Source organism: Diceros bicornis, chromosome 11 (genome assembly GCF_020826845.1).
Source record: "Diceros bicornis minor isolate mBicDic1 chromosome 11, mDicBic1.mat.cur, whole genome shotgun sequence".
NCBI classification, from domain to species: Eukaryota; Metazoa; Chordata; class Mammalia; order Perissodactyla; family Rhinocerotidae; genus Diceros; species Diceros bicornis.
In genome coordinates, this window is record NC_080750.1 from 4,340,794 (window position 1) to 4,367,306 (window position 26,513).

General features: G+C 43.1%; 1 protein-coding gene across 3 annotated transcripts; it reads right to left on the minus strand.

Moving 5' to 3' along the window:
- Nucleotides 1-5,404: 5,404 nt before the first annotated feature.
- Nucleotides 5,405-24,670, minus strand: ETNPPL (ethanolamine-phosphate phospho-lyase). Of its 3 annotated transcripts, none has more exons than XM_058549757.1 (13): nt 24,460-24,670; nt 19,463-19,581; nt 19,060-19,219; nt 17,178-17,252; nt 16,208-16,298; nt 14,930-15,046; nt 12,944-13,026; nt 12,112-12,337; nt 10,736-10,890; nt 9,674-9,763; nt 9,368-9,498; nt 7,850-7,917; nt 5,405-6,710 (listed from the first exon to the last, which is right to left on the minus strand). In XM_058549757.1, exons 1-13 carry the CDS (start codon nt 24,513-24,515, stop codon nt 6,582-6,584), a joined length of 1,500 nt encoding a protein of 499 aa, XP_058405740.1. In that variant the 5' UTR covers nt 24,516-24,670; the 3' UTR covers nt 5,405-6,581. The 3 variants fall into 3 exon arrangements, with proteins under 3 accessions (XP_058405740.1, XP_058405738.1, XP_058405739.1); XM_058549755.1 differs by lacking the exon at nt 24,460-24,670 and adding an exon at nt 23,840-24,059; XM_058549756.1 differs by lacking the exon at nt 24,460-24,670 and adding an exon at nt 23,806-23,840.
- Between the last annotated feature and the right edge of the window lie 1,843 nt (nt 24,671-26,513).

Here is a 26,513-nt window from a genome sequence, read left to right on the forward strand (position 1 = left end):
TGTAGAATATACATATAGTCTCTACGTAAAATAATGCATCATAACCAAGTTGAGTTAATTTCAGGTTAGTTTCACATTTGAAAATAAATCTGTGTACATTATCTATGTAATTTTCCTGCCAAAAATGTTTTGCCTGAATTTAATCATGAGGAAAATTATACAAATTAAAATTGAGAGACATTCTTTGAAATGTCCAACTGGCTTGGGCCCTTCAAAAACATCAGTGCGGTGACAGGAAAAAAATAGATAGCAAATATTCTAGATTAAAGGAGACTAAACAGAAGTGACAACTAAATGCTATATAAGATCTTTGATAGGATTCTGAATTTTTAAAAAAGTCTATAAAGGACATTATTGACACAATTTAGGAAATTTGAGTATGAATTGCATATTAGATAATATTACAAATTAATGTCAAATGTCCCTAATACGATAATTGATTTGTAGGAGAATGCCATCATCTGGGGAGAAGGGGAATATTTAGGGTGAATTGCCTTGATGTCAGCAACTGATTCTTTTTTTTTTTTTGAGGAAGATCAGCCCTGAGCTAACATCCATGCTAATCCTCCTCTTTTTGCTGAGGAAGACTGGCCCTGGGCTAAACATCCGTGCCCATCTCCTCCACTTTATATGGGATGCCTCCACAGCATGGCCTGACAAGTGGTACCTTGGTGCGCACCCAGGATCTGAACCCGGGCCGCCAGCAGCGGAGCTCGCACACTTAACCGCTATGCCACGGGGCCAGCCCCTGCAACTGATTCTCAAATGGCTCAGCCAAGCAGTGTGTGTGGGAACATAGAGAGGGAAGAAAGGGGCACAATGTCGACAGTGGCTGAGTCCAGGTGAAGGACACGTGGGAGTGTCACTACTACAGGAAATTTTCCTGAAGGTTTAAAATTTTTCAAAATAAAAACTTGGGGAAAAATATATAGAGATATTTTAAAATACAATAAAAGTAACATAAAATATAAACTGGCTATTGGTGTGAAGGAAATTAACAGTGAAATCCAAGTGATAATATAAAGTGGCTTTTAGAGAAAACATCATGAAAGGAATTCCTCAAAGAGAGGCCTGGAAGCATTGATGGGCAATCAGTAAGAAAGGGATCGTGTGTTTAAAGAAGAAGAAAGAGAAAATCATTATAATCACCACATTAATAGAATAAAGGAGAATCATAGAATTGTTTAAATAGATACAAAAACCCTTTGATAAAATTCAGCATCCATTCATGATAAATACTTGCTGCAAGGCAGGAATTGAAGTGGTCATCCTTGATCTTATTGAGGTATTCACACACACACATAAATCTACAGCAAAGCTCGTGCTTGAGGTAAGTGTTGAATGCTTTCCCTTTGAGACTGGCACCAGGACAAGGGTCCCCTCTCACCACTTTTAGTGATGATCACACTGGAGTTCCCCACCAGATATGATAAACAAAGCTGTCATTATTCTCAGATGATATGATTATACATGAACAAATCCAAAAGAGTTGACAAGTTTTTGGAATTTGCAAGTGAGTTTGCTGAAATCAAAGTCAGTATGCAAAAATCAACTGAATTTCTAAACACCAACAAGGGTTGGAAAATGAAATTTTCTAAAAGATGCCATTTACAGCAGCACCAAAATATATCACATAGCTCTGAATAAATCTAACAAAATGTTTACTCATGAAGGCCTGGATTCTTTGTTTCAGAACAATCAGGAGAAGGTCTTGAATTTTCCTCACTTCTACTTCAGTTGAGTGTCCTGTCTTGGAAATCGAGCTTTTTCCTTTGCTCTCCTTGAGTAACAACCCTCCACCTCCTATTCACAAGGAGCCCTGTTTGAAGTCTCTACGTCTGCTTGCCTCTACTGCCCCAAAGGAGGTCTTCCTGTTCAGTCAGGTGAGTGCCAAGCCTTCTTAGAAGGATGTAGGCAGGAAAACTCACTGCTCTTCAAGGCTTCACTAGTAAAGGCCACCTGTGGTTCTTTCCCCAGTCTCCAAAAGCGTGATTGGGATGGACATACTTGGCAGTTGGAGACATCCCCACATTGGGTCCTCAGCCTGGGAAGTAAGAGCTGTCATAGTGGAGCTATTAGGTGGAAGCCTCTGAAACTGCCCTTCCACACACTTGCCTTCATCCTCTCCAAGCAAGACGCTAAATCAAAGACAAGATCACTCTCTGGACATTGATGGTGGAGATTAGTGCCACTCTTAGAAATACGAAGGATGCAAGAGTGGCTGTCCCTATCATCTCTCCTTTTAATTAGCTGACTTGAAACTAGGTGACAACTGGAAAATGACTATACACAGTTGCAAGCTCAACATAGCAGGAGGCCCCGTGGCAGCTGCACTACTAGACGTGGTGGTGCTGTTAGAGCAGGTTAACAAGCCCTCATGTACATGATATGTGGTCATTAGTTTGGGGGATATGCTTATTTTTAACCCCATCAGAAAAGAAAATCAGAAACAGTTTGCATTCCTACAGAACAGACAATATTCTTTACACTTTTGCTCCAGAGCTGTGTTAACTCTTCTGCCTCTGTTATAAGTTAGTCTGAGGAGATCTGGGCATCCTGGAGAAGATCACAGTGAGCCGTCAGTAGATGACATCACGTCATCCTGATCCTGTAGGAAGAGAGGTGGCTACTATACTGGAGGCCTCAGTAAGACATGTTTGCTCAACAGGGTGGGAGATAAACCCCATGAAGAGTCAGGGATCTATCATTTCAGTACAGTGGATGATGGACACATTACAGGCACACTCAACAGTGCCCTTGAAAGGCAGTGGCAAGGGAAAATCTTCCCAATGGTAGAACTTGGAGTGGTGCACCTGGCCGTCCACTTAGTGTGGAAGAAGTGAGGTGAGCATATGCGTGCCATGGAATCATGTGCAGTGGTGAATGGCCTGCCTGGTTAGCTGGCCAGCAGCCGGAAAGTATTAGAAGGTCTGTGATAAAGGAGGTGTTGGGGCGAGGCATATGAATGGACATATGGCGTAAATGCCACATATTAAGATTTTTTGTATCACATGTTAATGTCCACCAAAAAGTATCTACCACAGAAGGGGCACTGAACAACCAAGTAGACAAAATGACTTGACCAGTTGACATCAGCCAGCCTTTGACATCAGCCACCCCACAATAGACATAATGGGCACATGAGCAGAGTGGCCACAGTGGCAGAGATGGAGGCAATGCATTGGCCCCAGCATGGACGCCCACTTACCAAGACAGATCTGGCTATTGCCTCCTCTGAATACCTAATCTGCCTGCAACAGAGGCCAACACTGTGTCCCTGATGACACTGTTCCTTGAGATCAATTGGCTGCTTGGTGACAAGTTGACTACATTGGGCTCCTTCCATTCTGATAGGGCCAGTGGTTTGTTTGCACAGGAAAAGAATCTATTTGGGGTATGGGTTTGACTTTGCTGTTCCCACTTCAAGAGCCTGTAGGGGTTTGCACTACAATCCAGGGGCTTACAGACTACCTGATCCACAGGCATGGAATCCCACAAAACATATTATCCAAAGGGTGAACCCACTTTACAGTGAAGATGTGTAGGGTGGGCCCATCACCATGAAATCCACTGGTTGTATTACACTCACACCATCCAGAAGCTGCCGCTCTGATAGGGCATTGGAATACCATCCTGAATGAAGAGGCAGCTGAGGCACCAGCTCAGAGGTAATGCTCTGCAAGGACGGGGTGCCATCCTTCAGAATGCACTCAGTCAGGGACCTCCATACAGCAGTGTCCCCAGAAGGATCTTGGATCCAAGGGGTGAAAGCGGGAATGGCCCCCCTTACCATCAATGACTCGGTGAAGAATTTTGTTCTTCCCATCGCTATAACTTTGGGTTCTGCAGGGTTGGAGGCCTTGATCCCCAAAGGGGTGCACTTTTGCCAAGGGACAAAGCAAGAGTCCTGTTAAACCACCAGCTAGGCCTGACACCTGGGCATGTTGGACTCCCGCGTCCAGGGAGCAGTGGGTGGAGTCGCCATGTTGACAAGGTTATTGACCTTGGTCAGCAGGAGGAGGAAGGGCTGCTGTTCCACCGGGGGAGGCAGGAATATGTGTGGAACTCAAGTGACACGCTTTGGTGTCTCTTGGTCCTCCTGGCCTATTGTAACTGAGTGGACAAGTGCTGCAGCCCCGGCCTGAGAAGGGCATGGTCTCCAGGGGCTCACGCTCCTAGGATGAGGGGGAGTCACACTACCACTGGGATGTCCCGAAGTGACAGCTGAGGGCGAGGGGACTTGCCATGGTGAGGAGAGAGGTGATGAGTACCAGCTGTGGCCCTGAGACTGTTTGCAGTGACAGGAGTTGTCGTTCGCACCACTCGCCTCACTCTTTAGGTCTCCCCTCAGGAAGAGAGACCCATGGGAACCCCTGGGGAGCTGCCCCCCAAACCTGTGGGGAAGCGGATCTGCACAGCACAAGGGGTGGACATGGCGGCCGTGGGAGTGTGCGGCTCAGCTCCCCCTTCTGGAGGGTACCTGCGGTGAGGCGTGCAGTCGGCCCACAGCCTCCAGCGACAGCGCCTTCAGGATCCACTGCGGCAGTTAAGCTGGATACACTGTCCTGCGAGCTCCCAGCCAAGGAGCAGGGGCGGCAGGGAGACCAGGGCCTGGGTGTTTCTGCCCAGCACGGTTCTCCTGTGTGGGCAGTCTTGGCACTGGAGCTCCCGATGTGCCCGCGGAGACTTTCTCAGGGCTGAGACGCCTCCACCTGGATCCTCCTTTCCGGTCTTCTCCTTTCATAGGTGTCAGACCTCAAAGTCTCTGCTGCCTCCTGCTCCCTCGCTCTCTCATCTCTCATAGGCCTTAGTCCTCATCAGTCTCTTGCACTTCTAACTATCTGGGCGTCAGTTCCATCTTGGGACTCTATCTTGAGTCCAAAGGACCCGAACTGACACGGCATCTATCGTGACACCACAGAAGTGAGGCGGCTCCCAGGAGCATCACGCACAGGTGGTCTCTGCTGCATTTGGGAAGGAGTCATCTATTTCTACACCTCTCTTCCTCATTATAAAAACCTAACTTATAGATAATGAAGAATAGTGGAGTACGTTGAAGAATCAAGTCTTAGTTTTGTATTATTTTATGCTTGGAAAACTCCTAACAAGGTCTGGGTTGTCTTCTCTTTCCTCCCTGGAGCGTAAGCACCAGCTCCGTAAGAGGAGACAAGACCTTTCTGAGCACGCCAATGAGAGATGCTCACAGGAGTGCTGATCTGTGCCGTGAACGTTCTGATTATCTTGTCATTGTCTTGTTCCTAGAAAGAAACCAGAGACCCCTGTTCCCCTTCCTCCTTGCTGGCTTCCAGAACCAACCTCAGCATTACCCAGCCAGGATCCACAGAGTCAGTTATACTTCTAGAAGTAAAAAGTATTTAATAATGAGATCTTGCATTTTTATAGCATTTTTATTTGTGATGAACCCAGAAAGGAAGAATTTTACAATTAATTTTCCTCTTAACATCTGTCTCAGTTATCATGAAACAGTCATAGCAAAATTATTACCTTTTCATTATGAAACAAAAAGCCACACAAAGTTTAATACCTGTTAGGAAGGCAATAGAGAGACAATGGGAAGTCAACACTAAAATTCAAACTTCCTCCAGTCAGCACCTTGGCCTCCACGTGGACATCTCTCGGTGCCCATGGGTAACGAGCAACTCCCGAGGTTCTAGGTCTCCTTACTTCCCTCTGCCAAAGTCTGGTTAGAAATGTGTGTGTGTGTGCATGCACTCGCGAACACACCCGTTCTTGTGTGAGAGGGTGTGCGAAGGTGATGACAAACTTGATGATGAGAAGAGGAAGATGATTGGCTGAAAGTTAATTTCTCACCTAACAGGTAAGTGACCTGCCCAGGTGACACAGCCCCAGTAGACAGAACCAAGGTCTCCTGACTGGAAACACAGTGCTCTGGCCTCTGCTGCTGTTCCAGCTACATCTGGGCATATGCCTTGTTCCTCCCCAAGTCCCCACGGGACTGTGATTGTCCACATCCTAGTTCCCCACCAGAGATCTGATTATTCATTCGTTTTTTAGCATTTGCTGTTCGGGATTTTTTCCCAAATGGCTTTGGTTTTACCACTGCAACCCCTAACATTCTCTGCAAGAAGGGCAAACACTTTGCTAATGAAAATTTTTTGGTTTATATCACCTTTTATTTTATTATAGTCCATAAATATACTTATATATAAATGAAATCATTAAAGAATTCATATTTTAAGGCACCAAGTGTCCAAAGTTCAGGAACCTGTTGTACTTTGCTCTCATTCCGAACATTAAAACGTGAGAAGTAAAACGGCCAACTTAATATCCAACTTGAAGCTTAAATTTACTAGAATAAATGAAGTACACTCAGAAATCTCAAGTAAGGAATTAACAGGCTTGAGGCTGAACTGATAATCTTGACCTGGTTTGATTATCACCTGGTTTATTCTTATTACTCGTTTAGCTTCTTTATTTACAAATCTAAATGGAAAGCAAATTCTCCCTTTAGAGGGCACAACAGAGCTGCTAACAGAAGAGTCACTTCCATTTGTTCTCTGTAACTCAGGACAGTTATCTTGCTGTAAAACGCTCATCTCTCATGTCTTGAGCCTCTTACTGAGCAGTGGAGGTTTATTTGCACACAATCTGTTTCTCTTTTGGCCAGGATTTTCTTTGGGGTCCGGGCTGCCGTCACTGAGTAATTCTGAGGGTGCTTCCTTAGGCATCTGCAAGATAGGGCACCAACTCCAGTGGGCACGCCCCCTCCAACCCGCCAGCCCCCACAGGGCCGATCACACAGGCCAACAGACACACAGCCCACAGGCACAACACAACACAACACAACATGACAATACTGGCTGTTCCTACCAAACCCTGATTAGCATCTTCCACAGACATCTGAAATGTGACGTCCACTTAAAATCTGGGACCCCAAGCCAAACTTTCAGAAACATGTGTCAACTGCTAACTCCAAAGTAGGAGTCCCATGGTGAACTCCCATTTTTGGAAGCCCGTGTTCAATGCTTGCTCAGTTCTCACAGCTGAGGTTCTGTCCTAGACAGAAAAACTGTTCTCGAACAGCAGATAATCATTGATTTCTACAGTTGCTTTGTGTTGCACTGAGACAGAAGCAGAACTGTCAGCGAATCACTTGCTCTCATTCAAATGACCTACTGTTCTCACCAGGAAAAGGACTTTGCCGACTGCAGGAACCCCAGGCACTGAGTGTTCCTTTATGCGCCAAAGTCATAAACAAATAGCCAATTATGCAACGAAGCCTCTGGAGGTTTTGCCTTTCTGTTTTTGTTTTCCCGAGAGCTCTTTCTCACACCCTGGGCAACTCAGTGGAGAATGAGAGGCCTCTGCTGGAAGCACACCAACGCAGAAACTAGGCCACTTGGGGCCAGATGGTGCCCAGCCCCGCGCCACTGGAAGGTTACACTTCACTTCAGGACCTACTCTGGCATTGGGAGCCACCATGCTAATGCTTCTGTGACTTTAAAGAGCGTGGTGTGGGAAGCAGGCAGAGTCAGGTGGCCCTTGAGGCAAACAGTAAGGAGTGTAGGACACATCATCATCTCTCTCTCTATTTTGAGGCCCTCTTTGCGGGCCTGAGGTTTGCTTGTTTGTTTTTGGTTCGGGAATGCTCCTGTAAGAATGGTTCTTTGGCTTTATTTCTTTCAGGTGGTGTGACACTTGCCTTGAAATTGAATTGTGCACTCAAAATTGCAACAATAAGCCAACCCTAGCAAAGGTGGGTTTTATTCTAAAGGTCATTGTACAATTTTTAAAAATTGGGATTTTCTTTTCTTAAATTCTCCAAGTTTTAAACTTCTCCCCTAAAAAGAAAGTGGCAGACTCTTACCTTTGTTCTGCATGGAATGTTCTCAGGGACCACACTCTCAGTTTGGGTTCCGATGGCTTCTTCTAAACCTACATCAAGGAAGATACAAGGGAGAAGACAGAAGAAGATAACAGTCTTAAAAAAAAAACTTTTTGGTGTCTATAGGAATACCCTTAAGAATAGAGAGTTAAATGTGTTACTATTAAAATTGCTGCTTTTAAACTGCTATTGTAGCATTTCAGCATTCTCATGCACAGGTGGCACTGGGCCTGTGTTAGCCATGCCTCATTCACTTGCTCAAAGGAAATTCTTCTGCCCATCATGATAATGCTCAAGCTCTGAGTTGACTTTTAAGTAACAGCGAGGGACTTGCCCCAGCCTCTACTCTTCCTTCCCCCTGGCCCTTCAGGGGACAGAGGACATGCAGGTGTGTGAGGAATCTTGCCAGGTTTGAGTGTAAACATACACTTGGTCCAAAGACAGTGACTCATTACAGGTAATTTGTGCTGACTCTCAGGTTTCCAAAACTTAATTATCTATTTCCTATGCTATTTTGATTCCTGGCTTCTCAGCCTTATCTTAACCCTAAAAGAAGGGAGCAGAGAAGTTGAATCTCAAAAATATAACGAAAGCAACCACAAAAATTCTAACATTTGACAGTGCTTTCTATTTTTCAACATGGTTTTACACTGGTAGTTTACCTTCTAATCTCAGTTTATGCTCATAACAGAAAAATAAATTAACCTAGTTATATGATATAGGTAAACAAAAGATAAATTTGTATGACAGGCTGTAATTCTGAATGACAAACAATAGTCCTCAAAAGTTAACTCATAAAGAGTGAAATATACACACAAAGTCAAATGATTCAGCATACAGCAAATAATTGTTAACCTAAAGCCTATAATTTTTGTGTGTGTGTGTGAGGAAGACTAGCCCTGAGCTAACATCTGTTGCCAATCCTCCTCTTTTTTGCTGAGGAAGATTGGCCCTGGGCTAACATCCATGCCCATCTTCCTCTCTCTTATATGGGATGCCACCAGAGCATGGCTTGACAAGCGGTGCACAGGTCCGAGCCCAAGATCCGAACCTGCGAACCCTGGGCCTCCGAAGCAGAGGGTGCAAACTTAATCGCTACGCCACCGGGCCGGCCCTAAAGCCTATAATTTTTGTTAATAATGTCTCATGTATTTTCATGGAACAATGCTGAAATACGATACACTGCAGCATTCGTGGTAGAGCATGGTACAATGCAAACATGCAGTTTTTTAAACAAGTGAAAATAAACAATAAAAATAAAACCGTGTGCCACTCCAGTAACAACTTAGATTTGGAATTGTGTAGTGCAAACAGAAAATTTTGATTCAACTGAGTCCACGTAGTTGTTATTTTCCTGCTATCTTTTTCTAGTTATCAAGGTATACATTCACTTCCGCCATGAATGACAAGACGCACAGTCATGCAGGACCAGGGCGGGGCTGGGGTGGGGAGCGGGGAGGGTGGGGGGCGAGGAGGCATCTTCAGGGTCTGTGCACTGACCTGTCAGAATCCCGTCAAGTTGGTCCACCATAAACTTGGCGTCTTCTTCCGTGAAGCACATGGGTGGCTTTATTTTAAGCACATTTCTGTGAGGCCCGTCGGCGCTGAGAAGCACCCGATTTTCCTTCATTCTAATTAGTGCAGGAAACACACGTGAGTGCGCACACACGGCGGCTCAGCCGACTCCCGAGCGACGAGAGCACGGGGCAGGTGAGTCCTCGCACTTACAAACTGCACGTGTCTGAGGCGCCTTATTCCCAGACACCGGAGGAGGTAGCAGACGCTTTCAGGTGGGGGCGCACTTACTTGTAGATGACGTGTTGCGCCTCTGCTGTGGCCGGGGTCCTTTTCTGATGGTCCTTCACTAAGTCAACGCCGATAAAAAGGCCAACGCCCCTGGGGAGGTGGCGAAAGAAAACTCAACACACCTTCTTTGCACTGTCACAGAAAATGAACGCTGTCCCCAAACTTCAGTTTAATTTGAAGCTGAGTGTGATTCCCTTCAAGGGTAACTTGTCATTGATTCTAACTAATCCCAGACACCAACCCAGTGCCCACAGCTCTTTCCAGTTTTTGATCATTTTTTTAAAGACTTTATTTTTTATTTATTTATTTATATTTGTGAGGAAGATCAGCCCTGAGCTAACATCCCTTGCCAATCCTTGTCTTTTTGCTGAGGAAGATTGGCCCTGGGCTAACATCCATGCCCATCTTCCTTTACTATATCAGACGCCGCCACAGCATGGCCTGAGCCTGAGCAGCGGTGCGTCGATGCGCCCCGGGATCTGAACCTGCGAACCCCGGGCCGCCGAAGTGAAGCGCCCTCACTTAACTGCTGTGCCACTGGGCCAGCCCCTCTTTCCAGTTTGTGTACCAAGTTAGTTTTTGTCATCTAGTTTTTTTCCTTCACTTAATTGCAAAGGAAAAAGGCTTAAAAACAACCTTTTCATGCTATTAAGTTTCTCAGGACATTAATGATGATAAATGTTTAATGTTTATACACATCTATGAAAAAAATTGAGTTTTCCAGGATATCATTTTAAATAATTTTTAACAGATCATTGAGAGTTACTTTAAGTTCTTGCTTTTCATCTTTTGGGTGTTGAAATTATCCCAGCTTTATATTTTTTTAAAAACATATAAAATTCAGGAAAGACATACACCCAAAAGTTACAGTGGTGATATCTGGGTTCTTAAGAGTGATTTTTAAGAGTGATTTTTGGATTAAGAGTGACTTTAGTTTTCCATGTTTTTCAGTGTTTTCTAGATTTGGTTTTACGTAATTTATTTTAAATTTATAAGATAAAACATAAGCTATTTTCATTTGGAAAAATGAATAACTACCTGACCCCTTCATGATCAACATACCTGACATCTCCTATCAATGCATGCTTAGCCTTTTGTCTATTCAGTAACTCAGTGAGGTACATCCCCACCCTTGTGGCATTTCCCTGAAGGTCTTCATTCTCAATTACTTCCAGGACAGCCAATCCCACAGCAGAAGATACTGGATTTCCTCCATACTGCAGAACCAAGACAAATGAGAAAACATAGTAGTTAAATTAATGGTATTATTTCATCTATGAGATATTTGGCTCATACATAAGCAAGTAAAGATATAATTTTAACAAAACTTTCTCTCATGATATTTGTTTCTTAGATTTAGAATGTAGCATGATTCTATTCATTCAGGATTGAGTGAAAATTGATCCCAAATTATATTCTCCATGCCGCATAACAGGTATGAAGGACTATCAGGGAATTATTAGTTTATCCAAACAAAAAACAGACGTTGTGTTGGGAATTAAGGATTTCACAGTGTGCTTCAGTGAGGGGGATATAGGTTTCTGCCCCTGAATAGTTGTGTGAAAACAGCTAAGCAATGACATTTTCTCCAAATAATTTATGTCCTTAGATTTGAGTCTTACTTTTAGCTGTAACAAGTCCTATTATACACACTGCGAAAACTATAATCATTTTTCTAAGCTTAAAGTTGATGACTTTTGGGGGTAAAACCAAGGAAATAAAATTTCCCAAAGATAGAAATTTAGTATCTCCTATGACAGCCATATAACATTTTTTTTGTGTGTGTGAGGAAGATCAGCCCTGAGCTAACATCCATGCTAATCTTCCTCTTTTTCCTGAGGAAGACCGGCTCTGAGCTAACATCTATTGCCAATCCTCCTCCTTTTTTTTTCCCCAAAGCCCCAGTAGATGGTTGTATGTCATAGTTGCACATCCTTCTAGTTGCTGTATGTGGGACGTGGCCTCAGCATGGCCGGAGAAGCGGTGCATCGGTGCACGCCGGGGATGTGAACAGGGGCCGCCAGTAGGGGAGCTCGAGCACTTAACTGCTAAGCCACAGGGTTGGCCCCAGCCATATAACATTTATAGAGCTGAATCATCTAAATACTTCAGAAATGTTGGGGAATTTAAATGTGATACAAAACAAAGACGATCATATCATCTATTAATGAAATATCATAACCTCTAGAGTTTAGCAGAGCAGCCATCTATCATTAGAACAATTAATAAGAACATTTTAGGAAGGAGAAAGATACACAAGGAAAAATACAAGGAGGATAGTGCCACGTAGAATGCAATATGGTTAGATCAAAGTTTGGCGAGAGTCCTGGGGTGAGCAGCTGGCAGTATTGAGCTTTATTTTTTACTGCAACAGCAAGAAGTGTAAGAACATGCATTATTTTTCCCTCTCAGCATTAAAATCCGAGAGCAAAATTTACCGTATTGAAATACTCCATCCCAGAGCTGCTGAAGGCTTCTGCAATTTCTTTGGTTGTTACCACACATGCCACTGGGTGGCCATTGCCCATTGGTTTCCCCATTGTGACAATGTCCGGAACAAAGTCTTCACCATGCATTTGGAAGCTCCAGAAATGTTTCCCAGCTCGGCCAAAGCCGACCTGAACTTCATCAGCTATGAACACACCCCCTGCTCCTCGTACATATCTGAAAGGGAAAAGAGCAGTCTAACGCCTGGGGTCACTGAGGGCCCCAAACCCACCCACAGAGACACAGACTACTGAGGACTTACAGCAATGTTGTATGTAACCTGAAGCCTGTAATCTGTGTCAAAAACATTTCAGTGCTCAAAACCCCCAATGACACTTATGTGATGTCATTGACTTTGAAATACAATCACGTAATTTCCAGATTAGATATATTCTACATTGTTTGGGTTTGTGCTGTTTAAGTAAGTGACACTGAAGTATTTTAAGTGGCAAGAGAAAGAATTACACAAGTCGTAGTTTTTAGCAGGTTTAATCTTCAAACTTTTACTAATTGGTAAGGTTTGGGCACCAGCCAATCAGAGAAGATGCCAGGCGGGGGCTGGAGCAGAGTCCTGGAGGCCCCCTCTGAACTATGTGTAAACCCTTTATTTACTGGATCTTGGGAAGGTGGAGGAGTTCCTGGAGCCCTGGGGTGGGAGGTACTCTGAAGTGGTTATTTACCAGCTAGTCTAGAAGGACTTCAATATTTTAACAACCAGTATTGCTGTACAGAATTGGCACAGTGCCCTTAGTTTGACCAAGGGTGCCCAAATCAAGTACATACTCTGCCACTTTCTGGAAGTAGCCTGCTGGAGGAATTATCTGTCCGCCACAACTCTGCATGGATTCAGCAATAAAGGCAGCAATCTACATGAGAGAAGATAGAGTCAAAGTCCATTAGGTCCTCCTCCTACCCCCTAAAAAAGAGGACTTCTTACAGAGCAGATTATTTAAAGAATGGCTGGGAATGGACCTGCGGTAAGTGGTAAGCAGGCCATTTGATTAAAAAGAAAACAAAGATACCTACACTGGAAAAGCAACTGATCTGAAGCCTTAGTTTCTGAAATTCTAGGGTACCAGTGAAACTACCACGAGAAATGGAGGAGAGGACGCCTTACATTTCTCCATGATTAACTTAAATGCAGTGTTTTCATTAGGATCAACTGAATAAGACTGATGTTTTGATCAGTCTTTAATATGAACCTCTAAAAAATTACCCAGGTCCTAAGAAGCTTCCTGCGATGCCTGTTTCCTCAGCTTGAGGAACAGGACTGCCTGAGCCTGGGATCTGCATAAGGAAGGCGAGGGTGACTTGTGGCCACACACGTTGGTTACTATGCTATATTTCCAGTTCTTGCCCTGAATCGGGCTTAACTCAACAGAATTAGGCAATTCATAATAGGAACTTCAGAGAAAGTGTTCTAGAGGCTACATGTGCTTCTAAGAAAGGAGAAGTAGAAATAGATAACAGTGAAAGAAGAAGAGAAAACAAAGAAATAGTATGAGATATGAAGTCAAGAGAACCAAGGTTCTCGTCCAGACTGCCTCTTAGCAACTGTAGTACCTTGGCTTAAGTCTTTCACTTTCAAATATTTCATTTATTAGCTATAAAATGAGGCCGTTGGACGCAAGAGATTACTTTTCTAAAATTCCATGATTTTAATATTCTGAAGCATCCATCTATTTGCTCACTGCTTTCAGCACTGTTAACATGACAGCATCAATTCAGCAACTATTGAATGCTAATGTTCTCAAAAAATTATCCAAACCTTTTTAGCAGTGAAAAGACCCTATGATCTTAGTAATGCAAATTTTTTTCTGCAAGAAGTTTTTACTGTTCATAGGCTACATTTGAAGAGGAAAAGAGCAGGAAGCTCCCCATGACAGGTAGAGCTCAGGGCTACCTGCACAGATACCGCATCGGAAGAGACAAAAAACAAATGGGATGGGAAGAAAAAGAAGAAACAGTTAAGAAATGCAAATGACTCTCCATTCATTAAGATAAAAATACTTGAACTGTAAAAGCAAAGACTTCGTTTTTATCTCAATTAAGACTTTTTTCTTGCCATGTTGATGCCACAAGCCAGTTTAAAGGCAAAGCATGTGTCAAATCGCATGAAAACTCCACCTAAGTAACCCCTGAATGGGCTGAGGATTTAATGTTAAGCTGAAGACAATGGAGTGAAGACTGAGAAAATGGAAATCTTTCTCCCACTCTGGAGGATTCTGGTTCTGCCTTACAAATCCAGGCCCAGACTGGAAGAACATTTTTCTGCCTCAGCTTACCCAGGCTCCGCAGCTTCAGGAAGGTGAACCAGTTCCAGGGAAGCGCCAAGGCTCCCTGGGGGTCTGGAGTCTGCACTGTCCCGAGACTCCAGGGCCACTCTGCTATCCCTTCCCTGCACCATGTATCAGGCCCTGGTGTCTCTCCGTGGGAAGAGTCTTTCCGCAGGCTATCACCTTTCTTCATCCTATCTTCCCCTACCCCTTTTGCACCAGAGTCTGCATCCCACTGGGAAGGTCAGAATTAGGCCACCAGTTCTGCAACAGGCATAGTGATTTCACGTCCAGGATAAATAAAAATAGATGGTTTTAGAGGCATGGCTATAATAATACGAACCAAATGAAACACGAACCAAATGAAAATGTAACCAGAGAAGAACAAAAAGGGAATTTAGATCTAATCCTTTGCCACCTGTTCAATGTATCACAATGATTTCAATCCATTTTATAAAAAATGGTAAAATGTTCCCATGCTATAGATACAAACCTTCCTTCCACTGCTATGAGCTTCTTCGATAATCTTCTTCACCTCACCTGCGTAAGCACCGGCTGGGTCTGCATGGTCTTCTCTGTATTTTCCTCTGTAAATGTCTGGAGCTGCTGCCTGAAGACATCAAATGATACAGTTTCTCAGGATTTGCCTTTTTGACAAACGAACTTAAAAAAAAAAGAGCACATTAGAAAGGTGGCCATGTGGATTTAAGTGACTCTAGGTTCTTTTGTTCTTTTTATTTTTTTTGCGAGGAAGATCGGCCCTGAGCTAAGATCTGCCAATCCCCCTCTTTTTGCTGAGGTAGACTGGCCCTGGGCTAACATCCGTGCCCATCTTCCTCCACTTTATATGGGATGCCACCACAGCATGGCTTGCCAAGCGGTGCGTCGGTGCGCACCCGGGATCCGAACCAGCGAACCCTGGGCTGCCACAGGGGAGCGCGCGCACCTAACTGCTTGCGCCACCGGGCCTGCCCTGGTTTTTGTTCTTTTTCCTTAACATTTCTGAATTCTGTGAAGAACTGAATTCCTTGCGTTGTGAACAGGAGCCTGGATTTGCTCCAAGATCCCTATAAGTCAAGACTGCATCGGTATTCACATAAGGAGCACATTCAAATCCACAAGGCTGACCACAGAATTTGAAAATTTCAATGATGAAAACTGTATTAACTGTTCTGTATTGAAAAGAAACTAACACTTACCAACTATATTGCAAATTGTAATCATTCAGAAAACTAGAGTGCCTTAGCACTGATTCCAGATCTTAAAATTTTGAAAGAAGGTATTGATGATTCTCTTAAGAATGAAGGATGGATGATCCTTAATTCAAATAAACACACCAAGTGAGTTTTACTGTTTCAACAACTTGAGTGGTTTTAAAATTTCATTTATTTACTATTTATTTTACTTAATACATCTAAATACTAAATTAGCATAAAGAAATTTAATTTTAAGACAGTAATACACACCTGACGCAACTCTGAATCTCGAGTTGACATTAGTGATAGAAACAGTAATTGAAGATCAAGGGACAAGAAAAATAAAATGATAGCTGTGAAGAACAGTTGTTGCTACCACTGTACGAATTTGCCTACTATGAAACTCCTCAATGGATCCCAAACTGCATCCTGTCATTTTCTAGCTCTTTGACTCGAGCAAGTCACATAGCTGCTCTAGATCTTAGTTTCTTTCTCATGGTTTCACTTCGATGAAAGGATTGGATGGCATTTCTTCCAGTACTAACATTCTGATTCTAGGAGTCTAAGATACTTACCACATGGACAAATTCTTTCTTAACATCTTTGCCCTTTCGAAATTTATATGGACTGATATCAATTAAAGATGATAGATGACCATGGTAAGCACTGAAAAGAAAAAGAACAGTAACAAAAATCACTCAAAGAAGGATGTTCTTCTACTATATGAAAAATAGCATTGCACATCATCCAGGGAGAATCTCAGCATTGGCGCCAGATTTAACTATACGGGATCTAATTTTTTATGGCAAGACTGGCCATATAATTTGTCCAGTTCTCCTTACCCATGTGATAAAACACATGGAAAGCCAAGTATGTATCCTCATAGACAATTTCTTTCTAGCAAGAGAAAACCCAGTTTCTTTGGATTATATTAAATCACATTTAGCTTGTCTAAATGTGAAAAGTTATTTTCTACAGCTTCATGAAGAACTTCATATGTATGTATTCTTTAAATGTATTTGATAGTATATTCTAGTAAATTTTAAAAACAACTTTCTATCATAGAATGGGTATGTGTTTCTGTTTGGGGTGGTTTCTAAAGGACATCCAATTGCAAATATTAGCAAACATCAGTTGGTAAGGAATAGGAGGTCTCTTCAAGAACTAAGATTGAGAGGTGATCAAGTGGCTACGAAATTCCTTCCTCTCATTTGAAATACAGGTGGCTAGGATATCCCGTTTCTGTTTCTTTCCCAGAGATATAATTGGGAGATCTGGAAAAGAAATTATAAAAGGCTCACAAATAGATAAAGCAAAGAGGGAGGACTTCTCCTACCATTGATTAAGACATGCTACAAGGCCATAGTACATACTTAGAAGAAATTAAGTATCCTTCAGTTGGCCTCGATACCTTAAAACGTAATAAAAATCGTGCCATATAGCCAGCCTCCTACACACGAACTTATGGTATTAGTATGGACAGGATCAAGACAATTTTGTCTCTGAAGGAGCTTCTTGCTTAGAAGTCTTGCATCCAAGACTTACTGGTCAAGAGTGATCACATCCTGGTGGCCTCTGAACTGTCGAGCCAGGCGTAAGGCTAAGTCATTGGCTTCAGATCTATTAAGATAACATAGAGAAAGGGGACAATGTGACATAAGCTCTTTTAAAGACAGTTCCAAATGTTAATTACAGAACTTGTAAGATTCCAATGATCCAGAAATGTATAAAGAAACAAGTGGACATCCTCTCCTTCCTTTCAATCTTTCCCACCCAGCTCACTTCACTTTCTAATACAAGTTTCCCAGGTGTTCTCAGTAAAGAATGGGGCACATAGGAGAACCCAATACAAGTTAAGGACCTGCTGCTCATTTCAAACTTGAGCCCAGTTCAGCAACACCAGGAGGTGTCTAACTTTGAGGACACTGAGAAGCCTGCTCTCACTGGGAGGAAGGGAGTATGGGGGCCCACGGTCTTGGCTACTAAACTGTGTGTGCTGACCCGATATTTGACTTAGCTCCTTATTTACAGAACGAAGACCATAATTTTTCTATCTAATTTAGGGAATAAATATACTACTTAGACAGGAGGAAGAAAATAATCACTTGTGGGACGTTTACTGTCTGCCAGACATCACACAGAGTGTTTAGCTTCTATTTATTCTCATACCTACTCTGCAAGGGAGGTACTGCCATCTCCTTTTTACGGATGAGGAAACAGCCTCAGGGAGGTTAAGTTACCAGAATAAGTTCCCACAGCTAGTAAGAGGTAGGGCCAGCGTTCCGACTGAAACCCGTTTAACTTCAAGATCATTCTTTGCACCACCGCAGCCTCCGCCACATCCAGTCTTTGGTGACAGTGCACTTTGGGGCTAATCCCTCTTTGACAGTACAGGATTCTTTAGAAGTGAAAGTCAAATATTATTATATTTAATTTATGAAGGCAAGAATGCTTTACAACAATTAGTTAGATCCTAAAAATCTTAATTCTTTACAATGAAAAAGAACGATGTTCTGGTTATAAATTTGATTTTAGAATATCTCATTGAAAAGAGAAAAGTGAATCACAGAATCATATAATTGGACACTTACAGAATTTCTAATAGCTTTAATACGTATATACACAGATATCATTTTTAAAATATGAGTTGATACTGTATATACAGGTTTCCTCCCAATATAATATTGCACTGTGAGCTTTTCACATGCCACTAGGCACGTATTTTCAAAAACATACTTTTTAATGTCCCCATAATATTCCATAGAATGGACATATAATAATTTAAATTTGCAGAATTTGCAAGTTGGAATGTCTCTATTCACTTGAATTTATTCCTTCCTTCTTTGTGTTTGTGTTGGGGAAATGTGTTCAATTGCCTAAGAAAACAAATAAATCAAAAATCTTACAAAAGTTATATCTTATTGAGTACGGTTTTTTTTGTTAACATTCCTTATTCATGCTTTGAAAAAACTATCTAGGCTCATTGATCTTTAGCTACTCACTCTGTTGCCAGAAGAGTTGAGTGTTATTTGGCTAGTTAGGTTTTCCCACATGAGCAGCGGACTTGAATCTTTTTGCCATGGTTACGACATACGTATCTATCCTTTAGGGACACTTGAGGGTACACTTTCCCCCAGGAAGCCACAGTAATAAAAAGCTGAGTGGCTTGCACACATCATCAGGCTGTTGTCTTAGGCGGCGTCAAAAGCCTTGGACACGCTGCCGGGTGTCCTATCTACAACAGGCTCACGAAGTAGCAGGACCAGAACCGTCGGGTCCCCGACTTGTGGTTACTTAGTAAATGGCAAGAATCTCAGGAAACCTTTTTAGACATCTGTGCTCCACCACGAATCAAAAAGAAAGGAATGTGAGAGAGTAAATCAAGAGATTGGTGGGAGCGGGGAGGGTGGGAAACCTGGGAACATACCCTGAATTTGTGAAATAGCAAACAGAGAGTTTCTCGGGCAGTGTCGCAGAGAGGCGCTTGGCATACTCCACAATGTTGTCGTGCAGGAACCGAGAATTTGTGTTCAGCAGTTCCATCTGTTTCAGGGCAGCTCTGACCACTTCTGGGTGACAGTGTCCCACTAAAGTTAGAAGACAAAAGCCCAAGAAATTAGTCACAATGCTAAATGCCTGGGAAGTGAGGCAGATTCTGAAGTAAGAGAAAGAGATGAGCTTCTTGCTCTCCCACAGTTTGCAGCAACTTTTCCCTGCTAGGACGACTGGCCCGTTCAGCCACTGCAATTCCTGGGACAGATATTAATGGTGCCAAGACTGCCTTACTCCATAACGTATCCTTTAAGGCACGAGGAAGACAAGACACTTGCCGTGGGCCACGTTGTTGATGCAGTCCAGGTACCGCTCGCCTTTCTCGTCGAACATGTACTGTCGCTGGGCTCGCACTATTTTGACGGGATCCGCAGCAAAGAAAACTTTGCACGAGGGCCTGAAATAATGACAGGAACACTTTGGTCTGGTAGGACTGCTCAGTGTTTTTCCTTCTCAATGAAGGTCACCATCAGTGCAAAATTTCAATTACATAAAGGAAAGGACAACACAACGTGGGTGACATATACTTTTTTAATTTCATATCAGCCTGGAAACTTTTACCTTAATCCCCATTCGTGACACTGCTCACATTCCTTACCCTTGTTATACTAAATTTGCCGTGATTTGACAACTCTATTTAGAGGCACATGGATCAACTCTGACAGCTCTAATTACACAAACCAATAACTAATTTTCCTATGGGGAATTTTGTTTTACCAGGAAAACAAACTTGTTTTCCTGAGGCTTACTATGTGTCAGGAACTGACAAATATTACAAATATTATCACATTTAATCCTCCCAACAATCATACGAAATAGGGGTTATTATCATGCTCATTTTTGTGGGTAAAGAAACTGAGGCACAGAAAAATGAAGAAACTTGTTCAAGGTTGCACAGCCAGTAAGTGAGACAAGCCGAGTTTGAAAGCAGACTGTCTTACGGCACAGCCCAAGATAGAGCGTGCTTGCTCTCTCCTTCTAATCTATTTATAAAGAAACACATAGCGCTACAAGTTAAATACAAACAACTTGGTATCAAATATGATGAAGAAGAGTTTATAGGAGATAATTTCTGTGTCTTCTGAGTGGTACTTGTTTTGTATCAAACGGATTTTCTTAAATAATGAAACATTCTTAAATAATGAAATCCAATTACTCTTCTAACCCCTTAATCCACTCTTTTGAGCATATAAAAAGATCATCCAACATACAAAAATCAGTTGCATTTCTGTACACTAACAAAGAAATAGCAGAAAGAGAAATTAAGAATACCATCCCATTTACAATCACAACACAAAGAATAAAATACCTAGGAATAAATTTAACCAAGGAGGTGAAAGACCTATACAGTGCAAACTATAAAACATTGTTGAAAGAAATTGAAGAAGACACACAGAAATGGAAAGATATTCTGTGCTCTTGGATTGGAAGAATTAACATAGTTAAAATGTCCATACTTCCTAAATCGATCTACAGATTCAATGCATCCCTATCAAAGTCTCAACGACATTTTTCATGGAAATAGAACAAAGAATCCTAAAATTTATATGGAACAACAAAAAAGTCCCCAAACAGCCAAAGGAATCCTGAGAAAAAACGAACAAAGCTGCAGGCATCACACCCCCTCATTTCAAAATATGCTACAAAGCTATAGTATCGAAAACAGCATGGTACTGGCACAAAAACAGACACACAGATCAAGGGAACAGAACTGAGAGCCCAGAAATAAACCCACACATTTATGGGCAGCTAATTTTCAACAAAGGAGCCAAGAACATACAAAGGAGAAAGGAAAGTCCCTTCAACAAATGGTGTTGGGAAAACTGGACAGCCACATGCAAAAGAATGAAAGTAGACCATTATCTTACACCATACACAAAAATTAACTCAAAATGGATTAAAGACTTGAATGTAAGACCCGAAACCATAAACCTTCTAGAAGAAAACATATTGGGGCCAGCCTGGTGGTGCAAGTGGTTAAGTGCGTGCGCTCCGCTGCAGCAGCCCAGGGTTCGCCGGTTTGGATCTTGGGCACACACCGACACACCGCTTGTCAGGCCATGCTGTGGCAGTGTCCCATATAAAGTGGAGGAAGATGGGCATGGATGTTAGCCCACGGCCAGTCTTCCCCAAACACACACAAAAAAATAGAAGAAAACATAGGCAGTACACTCTTTGACATCAGTCTTAGTGGTATCTTTTTGAATACCATGTCTCACCAGGCAAGGGAAACAAAAGAAAAAAATAAACAAATGGGACTACATCAAACTAAAAAGCTTCTGCACAGCAAAGGAAACCATCAATAAAACAAAAAGACAACCTAACAACTGGGAGAAGATATTTGCAAACCATATATCCAACAAGGGGTTAATTCCCAAAATATATAAAGAACTCATACAACTCAAGAACAAAAAAATGAACAGTCTAATAAAAAAATGGGCAGAGGATATGAACAAACGTTTTTCGAAAAAGAAGATATACAGATGGCCAACAGGCACATGAAAAGATGTTCAACATGACAAGTTATTAAGGAAATGCAAATCAAAACTACAATGAGATATCACCTCACACCTGTCAGAATGGCTATAATTAAAAAGACAAGAAATAACAAATGTTGCAGAGGATGTGGAGAAAAGGGAACCCTCATACACTGCTGGTGGGAATGTAAACTGGTGCAGCCACTATGGAATCAATATGGAGATTCCTCAAAAAACTAAACATAAAACAACCAGGGGCCGGCCCAGTGGCATAGTGGTTAAGTTCACGCTCTCTGCTTTAGCGGCCCGGGGTTCGCAGGTTCAGATCTCGGGTGCGGACCTACGCACTGCTCATCAAGCCATGTTGTGGCGGCAACCCACATATAAAACAGAGGAAGATTGGCACAGATGTTAGCTCAGGGACCATCTTCCTCACCAAAAAAAAAAAAAAAAAAAGAACAACCATATGATCCAGCTATTCCACTGCTGGATATTTATCCAAAGAACATGAAAACACTAATTCAAAAAGATATATGCACCCATATGTTCATCGCAGCATTATTCACAATAGCCAAGACTTGGAAACAACCTTAGTGCCCATCGATGGATGAATGGATAAAAAAGATGTGGCATATATATATATATATATCTCCACACAATGGAATACTACTCAGCCATAAAAAATATGAAATCTTGCCATTTGTGACAACATGAATGGACCTGAGGGTATTATGCTAAGTGAAATAAGCCAGATGGAGAAAGTCAAATACTGTATGATTTCACTCATATGTGAAAGATAAAACTACAATAAACACATAGAGACAGAGAACAGATTAGTGGTTACCAGGAGGGAGGGAGGAGGGTGAAAGGGGTAAAGGGTCACATAAAATAAATAAATAAATAAATAGTCATCCATATTTTTGCTTATTTGGATGAATGTCTGGAGAATAAATTTTAGCAACATAGAAACATCACAAAGGCTTGTGAAAGACCACATTTAGAAACTGAAACTGGGTATATTATTTTTATTTTGCATGCACAAAAAATGCCACATGCATTTAGACAGTAATTGGATAGTTGTATATTAAACTGATATGCAACTGTTTAGACAGTATGCTGATTATTGTAAATAGGTAATGTTAAATTTTAAAATTGCCTAAGATTAAGCATCATCAGCTAAAATAAACTAATATTGAATGAGAATTTTTATTGGTTCAAACTGAGCTGTTAGTTTATACCTATGAGTTAAAATCCAAAGAAAACCTCTGTTACGAATGTGGGCTGAAATCTGCAGACTTCACCCTGCCTTGTTAAGTACTTTTCACCTTGCCACCCAGACTTCAGGTAGAATTCCTCCACGCCGTCCAGCTACATTCCTCCTTTCACAGGACTTGTTCTGCTCACATCAGAAATCATTAGGTTTTCATTGGAATCTAACTATACAGGATTGAAAACTAATATAAAGAAGCGATGATTGTAAAAAGAGAGGGGGTGATCTGGGAATGAGGGAGGAATCTGACCACTCTGACCCTACTTCGGGGTGGAGAGAGATCTAACTAGGCTCCTGTACCATGTAGAAACTTCCCGGGGTGAGATCAGGAGATCAGTATGAGAAACTGCCCAGCATTTCTGGGAAGAGGATGCTGGTTCTTTTCTTTCCCTGTCCTCCAGTCCTCTCTCGTGCCCATCCACTGCAGCGCTTGCTAACTACCTGTACACACTGCAGACTGTTGGTTTTACAGTGGCTAGGGGTCTCAAAGGGCCACCAGCAGCATTCATATTTACATGCACCTTTTTAAAACCCGGATCACACTTATTAATCTCACTTGCTCGCCCCTGTGAAGCAGAATATTATTCCTACTTTCATACAAGAGGAAATTAAAGTAATTTGACAGAGGTCACCCAGGTAACACGACACCCTCCTAAGGCTAGAGCCCAGGGCTGACTTAACTTTCTGTCCTGTACGCTCACCAGTATACTACCTAATCGTTCATACCAAGGGCAAAACAAAGGTGGAATGCAGAGAACACTGCAGTTTTAAATTGAAGTGAGGGCACAGCTTGGGACATCAAGGTGGGTAACTGGCATCTTATGCTTAAGAAGATGGTTTCAAAGTTTTTCTACTGGCTGGATTAACCCTTTACCTTTTAACCAAGCATGCAAGAAGAAAAGGCTCACTTTAAACAAAAGTTGTCAGAATTAGTCTGTTTTCATAGCCATCGTCAAAAATATTTCTGAGTTCATAGTTTTGAGGAACTTTTGAGTTGGTGAGAGTGGCGGACAGCTGCCCGTCTCCCTCCCAGCGCCCATCCCTGGAATGGTGTTCTCCGTCTAGTGCTATTAACCCTCGTCGGTCAACTCCTCCAGCCGGCCGGCAGCCCGCACTCCTCCGCCGGCTGCAGACAGAGCGCGGGGACCCCGCGGGAGCCGGCTGGGAAGCAGCCCCCCGGAGCAGAAGCGCGGCTACGCTCTCCGGGCGGGCGGCGCCGCGCGTGCGGAGGTGCGGCAGGTGCGGCAGGTGGGCCGGCGGCGGCGCGCGTGCGCAGGTGCGGCAGGGGCGGCAGATGGGCGGGCGGCGGCGCGCGTGCGCAGGTGCGGCAGGTGGGCGGGCGGCGGCGCGCGTGCGCAGGTGCGGCAGGCGGACGGGCGGGCGGCGCGGCGTCTGACACCCGCAGGCAACCGCCCTCGCGGAGCGTCCGGCGTCCGGTTCCCGCTCGCGGCTCTCTGGCCCGCTGCCGCTCTCCGCCCCTGCGGCGTTGTCCCCCGTCTGCGCTTTCCTCGGGGCTGGGCGCGCTTACCCGATGTGCTTCCTCCTCAGCGCCAGGGTGTCCTGCTTGCTGTACAGCTCGCACATGGTGGCGGCGCTGCGGGCGCCCCTCGGAGCGCGCGGACGGCCTCAGCGCGGCCCTTCCTCCCGCTGTCCCTCGCCGGTGCCCTGGCCCTGGGCGTCGGAGGTTCCTGGCCGCATCAACTAGCAGGGTCATCTCCCTTTTAAGTCTTGGCCTGCCTTTGCCCTTCTCCAAGCCCCACCCTCCTCCTGCCTCCGCCGCCTGGTGCCCGCCAAGTCCCTGGATGAGCCGCTGGTTCGCCACCCGCCCCCGCCCCCGGTCTAGCTGGCTCGGGCTCCTGCCCTGCTGATGCCCACCCCCTCCCCAGCCCTGCCACTCTAACTCGCCTTTGATTTTCCTAACTGCCCGGCCTTGCCTTTCTTCCCCCTCTGCCTGTGAATGCCTCCTTTCCCACTTTCTTTCTTGTTTCTTTTTAGTGTATCTGTTATTCTCTTGTAAACGTTCAAAGATCTCTCTCTGGAGATATCAAGACTCTCCAGTTGTCTCCATTCTCACCTTGAGCATAGCCTGTCATAACTCTGTAAAAGTAATAAGTCACATGGGCTCAGGATAGGTAACAGGGACTCAGCCTGTTACACTTCTAATTTCTCTAGTACTGTACAGATTAGAAAACATATTCATGTGACTTATCTGGTTCAGTCCTCAAAACAACCCAAGGGATGAGCATGGGAATTGTCCCATTAACATATGTCGACCTGGTGGTGCACTTGGAATTCATTCCTAGGTGTCTCAACTTTCTTTAGGATGATCTTCACCCACTGATCAATTTGAAGTTAAAGACAGGGACAGAGGGGACTCTAATTAACTACAACATTAGATCATAAATTATTTTAAGAACTGGAGATGGTGTGGTTTAAGCTCTCTGTTCTGTAAATAAGAACAGTGAGGCGCAGGAAGGGTCAAGTCTTATTCAAGGTCATGCAACTACTTAGCCATAGAGTTTAGATTAGGTCGTTTCATTCTTCCTATGTTTTGAAAGGCAGCAGAGAAACCCTAACTTATCTATAACACACTTGATAAATGTTTGCAAATGACCTTTCTCTTGAATAAAGTTGTTATTAATTTACCTTAACGCACTGCAGGAAGAGTAGAATTGCATTGCCCAGGATAGGTTGAGAAATGGAGTCCATGCAGGAACAGTGTGTTAAGAATTCTAGGTGTTACAAATGAAGGGCAGATGGCACTTATCGAACTTGCAAGAAACCGCGATCATGTAATCTTGGTCTAGTTTCATACTTGAAAGATGCTGCCAAATGTACCTTTACTCTCAAACCACCTGGACATGGTGACGTCACAGATAGTCACACTCCTTCCATAAATCTCCTTTAAATATGCTTTAAAATATGTTCTTTAAATAATGCTGGACTAAGATTCTTGGGTTCTAGATCTGGTTCTTCATAAACTAGCTGGGCTTCTTGACCTTTTGGAGGCCAAATTTCTTTGTATTTAAAAAAAAAAGAAAAGAACTGTCTCTGACTCAAAGCATTACAAGAAGGGCTTTAAAGAGATTATGATTGTGCAATGTGCCACAGGATTCTTGTTAAAATCTCAATGCTCCTATCTTCTTGGTCTCTCTTTTTTTTTTTTTACCTGATCTCTCAGCAGATTGGACCATTCCTTTCTCCTTGAAACGCTTGCTCTTTTGATGTCTTGACACCATCACACTTTCCTGATTTTCCTCTTCTCTCACTCAGCATTTAAATGTTGGTATCTCTTAGGACAGGGTCCTGGGCCCTTTCTTTTCTCTGCTCTCTTTCCTGAGGTAATCCACAATGATTCCCTTAGATTTAGAACCCATCAAGGTGCCAAATTTATACCTCCACCCAGGTTTTTCTTCTCAGTCCCAGACTCTCATATCCACTTCCTTCCTTGACAACTCCACTGAGAGGTCTCATGGACACCTGAAACTTAGAGTCCATAATGGAAGCTTTGATCCCCACCCCCAAAACTATTGCCTCCAATAAGCCCCCCATCACCAAGCATTTATTCATTCATTCAAATAT

What these genes read in the sequence shown, in the direction of transcription:
- ETNPPL (XM_058549757.1), bottom strand. Translation starts at nt 24,515, where the DNA reads ATGTGCGAGCTGTACAGCAAGCAGGACACCCTGGCGCTGAGGAGGAAG. An exon ending in TACTTCCAGAAAGTGGCAGA is followed by an intron (nt 12,338 to 12,943) that starts GTATGTACTTGA and finishes TTTCCCTTTCAG; the next exon opens with ATATGTACGAGGAGCAGGGG. An exon ending in ACTTGACGGGATTCTGACAG is followed by an intron (nt 7,918 to 9,367) that starts GTCAGTGCACAG and finishes TCCTTGATGTAG; the next exon opens with GTTTAGAAGAAGCCATCGGA.